The 13,561-nt window shown below is 46.4% G+C and overlaps 1 protein-coding gene across 4 annotated transcripts in view; it reads right to left on the bottom strand.

Moving 5' to 3' along the window:
• The window catches only part of LOC308575819 (uncharacterized protein), a 28,596-nt gene that overhangs the window by 11,685 nt on the left and 3,350 nt on the right, over positions 1-13,561 (bottom strand). For all 4 annotated transcript variants that reach the window (XR_014002941.1, XM_081174851.1, XM_081174852.1 and 1 more), the window contains 7 exons: positions 12,404-12,519; positions 11,041-11,144; positions 9,440-9,620; positions 8,784-8,892; positions 5,366-5,457; positions 3,710-3,804; positions 3,466-3,600 (listed from right to left, as the gene is read on the bottom strand). Coding sequence is in view for 3 of the 4 variants with exons in the window: in XM_081174851.1 (XP_081030977.1) it covers positions 3,466-3,600; positions 3,710-3,804; positions 5,366-5,457; positions 8,784-8,892; positions 9,440-9,620; positions 11,041-11,144; positions 12,404-12,519 (832 nt within the window). In the remaining variant the exon portion in view is untranslated. The remainder of the gene's footprint in view (positions 1-3,465; positions 3,601-3,709; positions 3,805-5,365; positions 5,458-8,783; positions 8,893-9,439; positions 9,621-11,040; positions 11,145-12,403; positions 12,520-13,561) is intronic.

Raw genomic sequence — 13,561 nt, 5'->3', positions numbered from 1 at the left:
ATTTCTCTGAATCTCAAGACTTCCCCCCATCCCCTCCATGGGTCCTATTGTCAACATTTTCAACTGCAAATTATTTCATAATCTCTATTTTATATCTGTCCATATTGTCCATTGTGTGTTACATTACAAGTGAAATTAAAATCCTGCCAATGTTTTCGTCTGCTTGCAGAGGTCTCCTAAATAAACTATAATTTCCCCCCCATTCTTTCCTGAAGTGTTTGTCTTCTTGGCTCCTGAGCTTTTGGGTCAGTTTTGCCATTTCAGCGTAGTTTAACAGCTTAGTTTGCCATTCCTCTCTGGTAGGGACTCTTCCTTCCTTCCATCTCTGGGCTAGTAGCATCCCTGCTGCTGCTGTTGTCACATACAAAAAAAGTCTTTTCTGCTCCTTTGGGATGTCGGTACCTTAGTCAGACACATTTCTTTGTAAGGCGATGACTTTATTGGTTGGCACCCGTCTGTCTCTGGAGACAAGGAAGAGTGTGCCAGTCAAGTACCCCCATCCACATCCTAAAATAAGGAGCCAGGTTACAGAAGCTAAAACCAAGTGATTGGGCCCTCGAGGCAAATGCATGGGCCTTCGCACCCTTAAGAGGACAAAAGCCAGAGGACTGTATATGAGCTGAGCTGGAAGCAGGCTGGGAGTTGGAGGCCCAGAGACACGCTTGCTCTGTGCTGGATACAAAGCCGAGACTAATGGAGAAGCAAGTTATTTCTGGGTGTTAATGCTGCAAGCCCCTCCATCTTATGCTCAGGTTGCATATATGTGTAAACAAAACTGTATATCCTAAAGACAAAACAGTCATACCTCGGGTTACAGCCTCTTCAGGTTGCGTTTTTTTCGGGTTGTGGAGTGCCAGAACGGGTTACTTCCGGGTTTCAGCGTTCGTGCATACTCAGAAGCACTAAATTGTGCTTTGTGCATGCGCAGAAGCGCCAAATCACAACCAGCACATGCACAGACGCAGGTTGCGAACACTGCTGGTTGCGAACGTGCATCCCGCATGGATCACGTTTGCAACCTGAGCGTTCACTGTATAGTCTCCGCTGACCTTCATTCAAAGGAAACCAAACCCTGGGAAAGTTTCTGGAACCCCTAGATCAGGGGTCGGCAAGGTTTACCTTGCCTGGACCGGTTCACTCCAGAGATCCCTCTGTGCACCAGATTGCGCATGCGTGTTAGTGCCCGTGATTTCCGGTGTCTGCGTCAGCGCAGACGTGATTTCCAGCGCCGCAGAAGCATGCGGGGACTTGCCGAGTTGGAGGCTCAGTTCGGGGGCGGCTTGTGGGCCAGTTAAACGACCCCCGTGGGCCGCTTGTGGCCCATGGGCGTTAGGTTGCTGACCCCTGCCCTAGATTCTCCGACTGCTCAGAGATTGGGATAACGATAAGAAATAAATACCTTGTCTCTAATGTACATGTGCAAATGTTTCCTGCCACATGCATGAGTCTCAGGCTTATGCATAGGAGCCAACCGCTAGGGGGTCTTCGGGGGCCCCCGATAAAATATTTGAGAGGGCTGCCCCCCAAAGTCAATGAGCATTGCCATTCCAATGGTGTGTAAGATATATTAGCAACATTAAGTAAAACCACCTGCATTGTATATTTAATCAAATGCAAGTATTTGTTATTTAAACTTTAAAAGAGAGTGTCTTTTGCAGTTTTTATAGGAGGGGAAAGGAAACCAAAGGGTCCAATGACCAGGTCTCTCCCGGTAAAATCTCACACATTTCTGCCCCCTAGTTTCACAGTCCCCACCCAACCCAATATTAACCTTTCACTGATTTTTCAGTCATACTGAACTCTGTTTAGCTGCTCAGGTGCTGATGAGAGCCTTGGAAAACTCAAGAATTGAAATCGAGGAAGAATATCTGAAGTGTCAGCTGGATGAGGCCCAAGATATGGCAACCCTAGTGTTGACCCAAAAGAGAAAGAACAACTGCTTCCCACTCTTAAATCACCATCTCTAGATCTTCTGGATTAGAGAAGGGCTCTAAAACCATCATAGGCTCATTGCCTCCATATTGACAAGTTTTTCCTGTTTTAAAAGCGCTGGGTACATTAAGACACCACCGTCCTGCGTTACTAAGCAAGGTTCATTTTTTTAATCAAGCATATTCTACACTGGCATTAATGCTGCCGCAGTTGTGCTCAGCATTCAACAGCGCCCGAGTCATCAGGTCCCCGACTTCCCTGCGGTGTAGACAGAGTCTCTTCTGATAACCGTTGTAGAAGCAGAAGCCCAGGGACAGGACAGCCAGCACAGCCAGCTCCAGGAGAAGGGCTCCCACAGCAGGCGGCATTATATTTTGTTTTCCACCTGCAGAGAGAGAGAGAGAGAGAGAGAGAGAGAAAGAGAGAACTTAGGAGTCTGCTTAATATAGAGTCAGAGAATTGGGTCCATGTAGCTCAGCACTTCCACTGACCGGCAGCAATGCTCCAGGGTTTCAGAGAGGGCATTTTTTATTTCCGTAATATTACCTAGAGGTGCCAGGATTGAACCATTTGCAATAAAGGCAGGTGCTCTCCCACTGAGTTACAGCCCTTACCATCACCACCCCTCCTAGCGTTTCTGGCATGCTTTCAGCTTTTCAAAAACACCCAATTTATCTACTGGTAAATGGCTGCCAGTTCACTTCTGGGCCCAATTCAATTAACCTTCAGGTAAACTCGTCCCAAGCCATTGAGGGCTCTATGCACTGTTCTAAGAATTTTAAGGTCTCCAATATAGAATAAATATTCAGAAATGCACACATATCTAAATATATGAACCATGTGTCTGAAATAGTATGGGAGAGCAATCCTGAAGCCATTTTGACTCTCCCAATGACCTCAGATATTCCTCTGCAGTAAGGGAGGCAAATGGGGAAAGCCTTCCCATTGTCTTTTCCCTTACCAATCCTGTCTTAAGGGCGTATTTGTGTATGAAAAGAGTGAGCCTGTGACCTGGGACTCAGGAACTAAAGTATTAACCATCACAAAAGAATGGCCAGGCTGCCCACGTAATGCAATCAGTGACTATTATCAGGTATTCTGGCCGGCAGGATTTCTGCTGTGGACCGCCTCCTTCTGTGATGTATGTATGATGTTTTAGGGGGGTGGTCTTGGGCTACAAGGTGGGCAATTTCAAAAGTCTATATAAGGGTTTGCGCACCATTGTTCAGGGTTCCTCCTCTCTCCTGCATGTGGTGAGTGGGGACTCTGTTGCAACAGTTCCTTGAATAAAGATCAGGCTTACTAGCCGCTTTGCTTCTTAATATTTTTTTGGTTGGCTTCTTACTTTCTCCTACCAATAGGGAACCCACTTAAGGACTCTATATGGGCTCTGGAATACCCCATAAAGGAAAGGGAGCAGTTTTTCTTATAACACAAACAGAGAGAGAGAGAAAGAAGGGAGAGGAGAGAGGGGGAGAGATAAAGACCAGCTTGGTTTGGGCCCAGTGCATATCGTTGGATGACTTACCTTACCTTTGCGACTCCTCCTGACAGCAAGAGAGCCGTTTGCACCCAGCTCTCCGTGGTCTCCATTTTGAGCCAGTTTCTGAATTGTAAAACGAGTCACCACCATGTCCGACTGCCGTGGACGATCTTCCACAGACAGACCTGAAGAGAAGCGACGGATGCAGATTTTGGTACGACCAGTTCACTCGCTGCCCTGTCCGTTTCCAGGGATGCATTAAACAAACAAACAATTAAAAAGGTGCAGAGATACCTTCCAGATCTCTCTGGTGGCGAGACCCAGTCGCTCCACACGTCGAGTCACAGCAGCTGCACACAGAACTGGATGGATCATCTAGGAGCTCCCATCTGTGGAGAGAAGGAAAGCAGTCAACTTCTGAATTCAAGGCCTCCTTGACACTTGCTTTTGCGCCGCATTTATAGGCACAGCTGCGGGCTTTCCAGGTCTGTGACTAAGCAGGTTCTTTTTATTCCACCACTTTCATCCGGGAAAACCTGCATTTTACTGGTGAATTGACACAGGCAGCTGTTGGGTTTTCTGCTGCTTGCTGTTTGCTCCAATTCAGCAGGGGGGGAAATGTGGGTTTTCCCAGAGAAAGCAATGGGACGAAAAATGAAGAAGAAAAAGAAAAGGACCTAGAAAGTCCAGAAAACATGGAGCAAAGGAAAGTGTGGATGAGGCTTGCAAAAGTCACAGACCTCACAGTATCCACACGCATGCTGGGTTTATTCTTTCACCAGGCACTAGGATGAAATGAAACTGATTTCGTCTTGCTTACAGGCTCCGACTGCAAGCCTCATGTCTCTGGGAACTTCCTTCTGATGCAGCCTCTGCTTACATCAGGGGTTGGGGAACCCCAGGCCTCTGCCTGCCCCGGAGGCCATTCCCATCACTGGTCCTGATCCAGACCCTCTTAAAGGGGCTGGGCCCAACCGGAATGTGTCCCCGGAACTGCGATCCTGCCTCTTGCTTGCCTGGGATGGAGAGGGGTATCTGTGTGCAGAAACCTCTTTTGAATGGCTTGGAATGACAGCCTCCACTCCAAAAAGGAGTTGCTCCACCCACTTTTGCCTCTGGCCCCACCCACCACTTGCATCTCTCCCCACACCACACCCCACCCCTCAGAAGATTGCATATGAAGGAATGAGGTCCCCCTGTCACTGGCTCATAGGGGATGATCTCCCAGCGATGTACCAAATTGGGTTTCCACGGCAACTGCAGATTTTGCATTGAACCCTCCTTTCCTAGTACAGCAGGGCCTGACGAAGAGACCACTCTGCTCTAGAAACAGGCTCTTTGCCAGCTTGTTATTTCGGAGCAAGTCATAGATGCCCATGGAACGTTTTTTAAATTTGAAATTGAAATTGAGGGCCTGCCCATTGTGTGTGTGTGCGCGCGCACACACACACACACACACACACACACACACACACACACAGTTCAACATCCCTGGAACGACATACCCTCCAACATTTCTCCGATGAAAATAGGGACATCCCATTGCATAATGATAATTTTACTATTTATACCCCCACACATCTTACTGGGTTGCCCCAGGCAGTCTGGTAAGCCTCCAACATATATAAAAACATCATAAAACATTAAGGAAACTTCCCTATACAGGATTGCCTTGGGACAGCTCAGGGGGCGGATAACACCATACCCTCCAGCATTTCTCCAATGAATATAGGGATATCCTAAGGAAAAGTGGGACATTCCGAGATCAAATCAGAAACCGGGACAGCTTCTCTAAATCAGGGACGTCCCTGGAAAATAGGGACACTTGGAAGGTCTGGAACGAGTCTCTTAGTATTGGTCTTACTCAACACTGACTAGCCAAAAGACTCACCACTCACAGATCCCTTCGGCAAAAACCTCTAACGAACAACCATTCCCCACATTCCTTACTTGTTCGTATCTCTGTGAAACGAGCAGGCCTTCCTCATGTGGTCGGCGGGTACAGCTGGGTCCCAGACTAAAACACGGCAGTGAAGGTAAACCTGCAAGAGGAATGGATTTTGCTCCTGGTGCTATTGGGACAGTCACACATGACCATGCTTAACTATTATTTGTTGCTGCAGAGGAGGGCAACCAATATGCTCAAGAGCAGGCCTCCTCGACCTTGGCCCTCCAGATGTTTTTGGCCTACAACTCCCATCACCCCTAGCTAGCAGGACCAGTGGTCAGGGGTGATGGGAATTGTAGTCTCAAAACATCTGGAGGGCTGAGGTAGAGGAAGCCTGCTCAAGGGTATGGAAATCTAGCCTGCTGAGGAACAGTTGAAGGACCTGGGTGTGTCTAGCCTTGAAAAGAGGAAACTGAGAGGAGATATGATAGCCATCTTCAAATGTTTGAAGGGCTCTCACATGGAAGAGGGAGCAAGCTTGTTTTCTCCTGCTCTGAAGGGTAGGACCCAAACCAATGGCTTCAAGTTACAAGAAAGGAGATTCCAACTAAACATCAGGAAGAACTTTCTGGCAGCAACAGCTGTTTGACAGGGTAACTGTCTCCCTCGGGAGGTTGTGGACTCTCCTTTATCTGGGGTTTTTAAGCAGAGGTTGGATGGCCATCTGTCAGGGATGCATTCAAGTTCCATTCAAGTTCAAGTTTTATTACGGTCGGAGCCAGTGACACTAAACACCACAAGATCAAACAACAAGAAATCAACAACAACCTCAGAAAAAAAAAAGGTTACACAAGGGAACTTCGCAGTGTGCCATTCAACAGAAGAGATTTACGCTTCCTAATTACTAAAGTGCAAAATTTAGCCACCTCATATGATATTGAGCTTGAGGAATCTTCCAGGAGGTATTTTCGAAGAATTTCGGGGGAGGATTCCAAATAATATTGAAGGGGTATAAATTTTGATAGAAGCGGTAAAATAAGTTGAACTCGTTCTTCACTATAAAATTCGCAAAATAGAAGAATGTGTGTGACAGATTCTACCTTATTAGACATACAAGAGCAGAGACGCGCATGCATTGGGACCCGCGTGAATTTGCCATACAGCACTGCTGAGGGCATTGTCTCAAAGCGGGCTCTAGAGAAAGCCCATCTATAGGCTTCATTAGTGATGTTAGTTAAATAAGGGGCAGCTGCAAAATTAGGTGAAGCTTTTAAACATTTATACGTCTCCGGGAATAGGGCGCCTTTTTGTTGCAGTTCGATATCATAAAGTCTCCTAGTGATAATTGCTTTTGCCTTGTTCAAAGTTCCAATAAAAAGATTTTCGGGGTTTAGGCCAATTTGTTTGATCTTGTTAGTTATTTGCATGAGCCAAGGAGGATAGGGGACTGCGGCCAGGAAGCAAGGTAATAGTCCCTTAGGATTGTAATGGATTTTCAGCCAGAGGGATATTGCTTGTTCCCAGACTTTTAATTCCACTCTGGGCAGTCCTGCCTCTTGCCTTAAGACTGCATTAGGTGTACACTTAGGGGTAGCAAATAATGGATGTGAGGGCGATCTGGCTGCGACATCTGTCACCCCATTGATCGCCAGGGTTGATTCGGCTGATCTGGCTGATCTGTCAGGGATGCTTTAGCGGAGATTCCTGCATTGCAGGATGTTGAGCTAGATGACCCTTGGGGTCCCTACAAACTCTACAATTCTATGATTCTAACTGTTACACTGCTCACTTGTAAACTGCTTAGAAGTCATTTTAGCAAGTATAAAATAAATTATAAAATATCTACACATGCCTTCAACATCACGCGTGCCTGCAAAAGTTTTGAAGAGGACATCCTTCTCTTTGTTACACTACAGCCCCTCCAAGCAGCAATCTGGTAGCATTCTGCCCGAGCACCGCAGAACTAATAAAGTAGGATAAACCCACCACCTGCAGACCCCCTGCAATACAAGAACAGCCAGGAGGGGTCCCTGGCACCGCCCAAGACCAGTACTGCCATGGGGTACTGCATAACCCAGGGGTCAGCAAACTTTTCCACTGTCCCTCAGACCTTGTCGGGGGCCAGACTATATTTTGGAAAAAAAATATGAACAAATTCCTATGCCTCACAAATAACCCAGAGATGCATTTTAAATAAAAGCACACATTCTACTCATGTACAAACACGCTGATTCCCAGACCGTCTGTGGACTGGATTTAGAAGGCAATTGGGCTGGATCTGGCCCCCGGGCCTTAGTTTGCCTACCCATGGCATAACCCCTTATTTTGAAGGGTGCTTCTATGCAGTACCAGTAAGACCCTCAAACACAGGTGCAAGCTGAGAGTCTCCTTGCACAAGCATTACCAAAAGTGGCCTATTGCATGTTGAATGCAAGAAGTCCCGGGTTCAATCCCCACCATCAGGTTTATTAACTGCAAACACCAAAATTTGGGTCCCGCTCCAAACCTGTGCCAAAGTTTCACAGTCATTTTGTGGCACCCCACAAATGGAGTAATTGATACAAGCATGGGGTTCATAGTTAACACCCCAAAAATAATATTATAATTATTATTATTTATACCCCGCCCATCTGGCTAGGTTTCCCCAGCCACTCTGGGTGGCTCCCAACAGAACACTAAAAACAGAATAAAACTTCAAACATTAAAAACTTCCCTAAACAGGGCTGCCTTCAGATGTCTTCTGTAAGTCAGATAGTTCTTTATTTCCTTGACATCTGATGGGAGGGCATTCCACAGGGCGGGCGCCACTACTGAGAAGGCCCTCTGCCTGGTTCACTGTAACCTCACTTCTCGCAGGGAGGGAACCTCCAGAAGGCTTTTGGAGCTGGACCTCAGTGAATGGTGGGGGTGGAGACGCTCCTTCAGATATACTGGGCCAAGGCCATTTAGGGCTTGAAAGGTCATCACCAACACTTTGAATTGTGCTTGGAAACGTACCGGGAGCCATTGCAGGTCTTTCATGACTGGTATTATATGCTGTTCAAACCAGTGCCGAAGTCTTGCAATAGCTTTGCAGCGTTTTGCAGTGGAAAACCCCATGTTTTGCAGTGCCCCACAAACTGGGTAACTGCTACTCAAACCTAGGGTCATCATAGCTATCAACATCTCCAGATAAGAGCTGGGAATGCCGGGTGCTCAAAACCCTGCAGAGCCACTGCCAGTCAGCTTAATGAGCCAATGGCGTGACTCAGAATAAGGTGGCTTCCTGGGCGCGATGCAAAATTACAGAATGTAGTACTGGGAGCGGAGTTCCGCCTCCATTCAAAGAGGTTCCTAGCCCTGAGGCTACACAAAGCATGGATTGATGAGTCGACAACTGCCTGCTGAACAGCAGATGAGAAAAATTGCAAAATCACTGCAAAATTGGAGGTTACCTCAGGAAATACTGGCGCAAGGCCTATTAAGAGTTCAGTTACTTACATCAGTATCTATTTCAACGAATTCAAAGGCTTGCAGAGAAAGATGGAGCACTTCCGGAGTCTGTCTAGGGAGGAACCGGGAATTTGCAACCCTGCTGTCAATAAGGCACCTGCCCAAAACCCAACAAGAAATATATGTTTTAAAAAGCACATCTCATTTGGAGGACAAAATGCATCCAAAGTATTTTTTTTAGCAGATGCTACACAATTGTCTCTCGGTGCAAAAATCCAGGCGACACTGGCAGCTTTTGAAACAAAAAATAACCTGGCACTTAAGTTTATTATGGATTGATGCCATTAATATCCCATCTTTTCTCCAGGGGTGGCAGGCAGAGGCCCCCCCCCCTTGATTTCATCCTCCAAACAACCCTGTGAGGTAGCTTATTTTAATTTTTTCCAAAAAATTTTTTATTACTTTTCCAAATTTATAACAAGCAAATCCACAAACATAAAAAGAAAATGTCAACAAACAAACAAACAAACATTTATCCTTACTGTAATAATTCCCCTTTTGTTAACATTGTTGGGTGACTTCGATTCCCCCTGGCTGAGTTTCCATATAAATCATTGTAGCAGTTTTCCAAAACTATTTGGTAAGCTTGGTAAGGCTGTTCCCCTTCCATCCACAGAACTCAAAACCCGCCAGTGCAGACTCACCCATGGTTTGCAATGACAACGTAACTCTGGGGCGATGTGCTCAGGTCTGGAGTTGTGGCAGCCACACACTCGTCCACAAAAACCTGCAAAGGCTGGTGGAAAGAACGCTGTACAGCAAACTGAATGTGGATCTGAGAGCCCAGGGGGAAGACGCTGGAGGATGAGGGGGCGCTGAAGTCCTCTGCAAAGACAGAAGAGGCAGCACTTTTAGGAGCAACAAGGGGAACCAGTTTCCTGCCATTCTCTTGGGGGAACCCTCTGAGGGTGGGCACATGCCAGGGGTGGGCAGAGCAAGGTGGAACAAAGGGCAAGACTCTTTCTACAGCTGGCTATATTTCCCCAGATGCAACTCAGAGGGTGGCACTCAACTGCTCATGAGCAGACCCACTGGAATTAATGGCTATTATGAAGGCCCAATCTGCACGATACATTTATAGCACTCTTATTACATGTCCTACGGGACCGCCTCTCCTGGTATGTCCCACGGAGGACCTTACAGTCTTCAAATAAAAACATCTTGGAGGTCCCAGGCCACAGAGAGGTTAGGCTGGCCTCAACCAGAGCCAGGACTTTTTCGGCTGTGGCTCCGATCTGGTGGAACGCTCTGTCACAAGAGGCTAGAGCCCTGCGGGACTTGACATCTTTCCGCAGGGCCTGCAAGACAGAGCTGTTCCACCAAGCCTTTGGCCAAGGCACAGCCTGACCCCCTCCTTTGGTAATCCTCACAGAACTCCAGCCCAATGGTTGCCAATAATTTGATTTGAACTGATTTTATAATGAATTGATTTTACAATGCTGTATTATTTTACTGTTGTTAGCCGTTGTTGTTAGCTGTTGTATTATTTTACTGTTGTTATTTTACTGAGCCTGGCTTTGGCTGGGGAGGGCGGGATATAAATTAAATTTTATTATTATTATTAATTAATATTATTACATTGCATTTAGGCAGAGACTGGCCCAGGGTCAACCAGTGAGACTCACGGCCAAGTGAGGATTCACAGCCTGGTCTCTCAGGTCCTGGTCAGGAACTCTAACCAGACTCCAACATTGCACCACACCGACTCTCCACTTTAAAAGGCAATTGTTTCCTCCAAAGAATCTTGGGAGCTGTAGTTTGTTAAAGGTGCCAGGTGTAATTTGGAGACTCCTATTTCCCTCCCAGAGCTACAATTCTCAGGCTTGTTGAACAATCATCTTCTCTTCCCAGGGAACTCTTGGAAACTGTAGTTCGGGGGGGGGGGGATGAAGGTCCTTCCTAACAACTCTCAGCATGCTGAACTACAGTTCCCTGAACTCTCTGGGAGAAGCCACGGCTGTTTAAAGTGGTACGATACTGCTCTAAATGTATATAATGCAGAGGGGGTCTAAGTTAGGTCTGTTAATTTCAGTGTGCCTGCTCCAAGTAAAATTTAACCAGATGCCTCCCAGAGAATATTATACTTCTCCATTCAGCAACCAGGCAGAATTATCACAGTTCGATCACACATGCCACCGGAATTAGGAGGCTGCGCCTATCATTGGCTCCACCTATCAATGCATCTAGCTCCGCCTACTGTGAGCCTCCCCACCCCCACCCCACCCAGCTGGATCCTGTTGCCTACCATTCATTAAAGTGCCGGTGAACATTAGCCCACTGGAAGCAGAAAGATGGCCGGTGACGGTGACAGTTGTCCCTTGTGGAGGAGTCGTCGTCAAGCGCCCTGCGCTGGAAGAGAAGAGAGTCAGTCTCTCCTTGCGAGTGTTACAGCGAGCCACCTCAATGTGGACTAGGGGAGTGAAGCGACGAGATGGGCGCTGTGCATTCACCACTTTGAAGTTCCAAGTTGCAGCGCAACTGGGCTTATTTTCATGAGGTTGGAGAGAGCGTGGGAGCCTTACAATTCACTTGCATATTTTAATTAAACATTAGGAAGAACTTTCTGAGGTTAAGAACTGTTCAAACAGTGGACTGGAACTACAGTGGTACCTCGGGTTACTGGTACCTCAGGTTACAGACGCTTCAGGTTACAGACTCCGCTAACCCAGAAATATTACCTCGGGTTAAGAACTTTGCTTCAAGATGAGAACAGAAATCGTGCAGCGGCAGCAGGAGGCCCCATTAGCTAAAGTGGTGCTTCAGGTTAAGAACAGTTTCAGGTTAAGAACAGACCTCCAGAACGAATTAAGTTCTTAACCCGAGGTACCACTGTACCTCAGAAGCTGGTGGACTCTCTTGGAGGTTTTAAAACAGAGGCAGAATGGCTTCTTTAGCTGCGATTCCTGCATTGCAGGGGACCCTGACAACTCTACCATTCTGAGAAATCTTCCAAACATGCCCCAAGTCACCCTTCCTTGACCTGGCACCCTCCAATCCCAGCTAACTGTGTATAAGATGGCAGCCTTAAGTCACTGAGTTCCAGCTACGAGGGCCTTCTGGCAGTTCCCTCCCTTCGAGAAGCGAGGTTACAGGGAACCAGGCAGAGGGCCTTCTCGGTGGTGGCACCCGCCCTGTGGAATGCCCTCCCACCAGATGTCAAGGAAATAAACAACTATATGACATTTAGAAAACAACTGAAGGCAGCCCTGTTAAGGGAAGTTTTTAATGACTGATGTTTTAATGTATTTTTAATCTTTGGTTGGAAGCCGCCCAGAGTGGCTTGGGAAACCCAGCCAGATGGGCAGGATAGAAATAATATATTAATTATTATTAATTATTATTATTAATTTGTCCCCCCTCCTGCTCCAAGGAAGTAACCATGCTTTTAAGAACTACTATATGAGATATTTTTTTCTGCAGATATCAGACTGTACATATATTCTTAGCAGATTTCTGCTGCAAAAGAAAAAAAGAATTTACAGGAACTTTTCTCCCGGAGCTGAACTCTTAACAGAGACGTGTTTGGATTCACAACTTCAGCTCCACTTCTGACATCCATCCTCTTCACCCCAAATTGCCTTTCCCATGTCCACACATGCAGTGCTTACTCATATTCGGTACAGTTAATCCTCTCCATGAAAGGGCTCCTGCTGTAGAGATTGGACCGGGTGGATGGCGGCCTGTAGACCAGGCTACTAGAATACTCTACCATTGCGCCACAGATCTGCAAGAATAAAAAACTGAGACGTTAGCATCCAGATAATAGATGCTCAGCCAAAGCCCACATTCACACCATACGTTGAAAGCAGCATCATACCGCGTTAAGCAATCGTGGCTTCCCCTAAAAATTCTGGGAGCTGTAGTTCATGAAGGGTGCCAAGAGTTGCTAGGAGACCCCAACTTCCCCCAAATTCCCCTCTCAGAGCTACAACAGCTAGAATGGCTTAACACTCAACCTCTCTTCCCAGGGAACTCTGGGAATTGTAGTTCTGCGAAGGAGAATATGGTGTCTCTTCACAACTCCCAGCACCCTTAAACTACAGTTCCCAAAATACTTTATGGGAAGCCATGACTATTTAAAGTGGAAATGTGATGCTTAAATGTATGGTATGAAAGAGAAGGCAGTTGTCAAAATTTCTGACTTTGCATCTAGATATGTAAATTTATTTTAACGCAGCCCATTTTGTATTTTTAATTTTTAGCTTTGCAATTGTTTTAAACTGTTTAATATAGGTTATTGTATTGCAAATCAATGCCTCATGGAAAGTAATTCAAAGATGAAATAAATTATAATGCCCTGTTTAGGGAAATTTGTAATGTTTCATGTCTTATCGTGTTTTTAATATTCCACTGGGAGCTGCCCAGAGTGGCTGGGTGTGTGTGGTACAAATAATAAATTATTATTATTACCGGTAATTATTATTGTTGTTCTTAATTCAGCATATGCAAAGTTTATTACTCAAATGTTTGCCCTTCAAGCCCCCTCCCCCCATTTCCTCTTTTTGGCAATGCATAGACGACAGGCTTTTACTATGGAAGTAACATAGGTAAAGGTAAAGGGACCCCTGTCCATTAGCTCCAGTCATGGTCAACTCTGGGGTTGCGGCGCTCATCTCGCTTTACTGGCCAAGGGAGCCAGCGTACAGCTTCCGGGTCATGTGGCCAGCATGACTAAGCTGCTTCTGGCGAACCAGAGAAGCGCACGGAAACACCGTTTACCTTCCCGCCAGAGTGGTACCTATTTATCTACTTGCACTTTGACGTGC

This window comes from Podarcis bocagei (assembly GCF_964188305.1).
Source record: "Podarcis bocagei genome assembly, chromosome: 16".
NCBI lineage: Eukaryota > Metazoa > Chordata > Lepidosauria > Squamata > Lacertidae > Podarcis > Podarcis bocagei.
The sequence above is the reverse complement of the archived record's forward strand: the minus strand, read 5'-3'. Positions and strand labels throughout refer to the sequence as shown.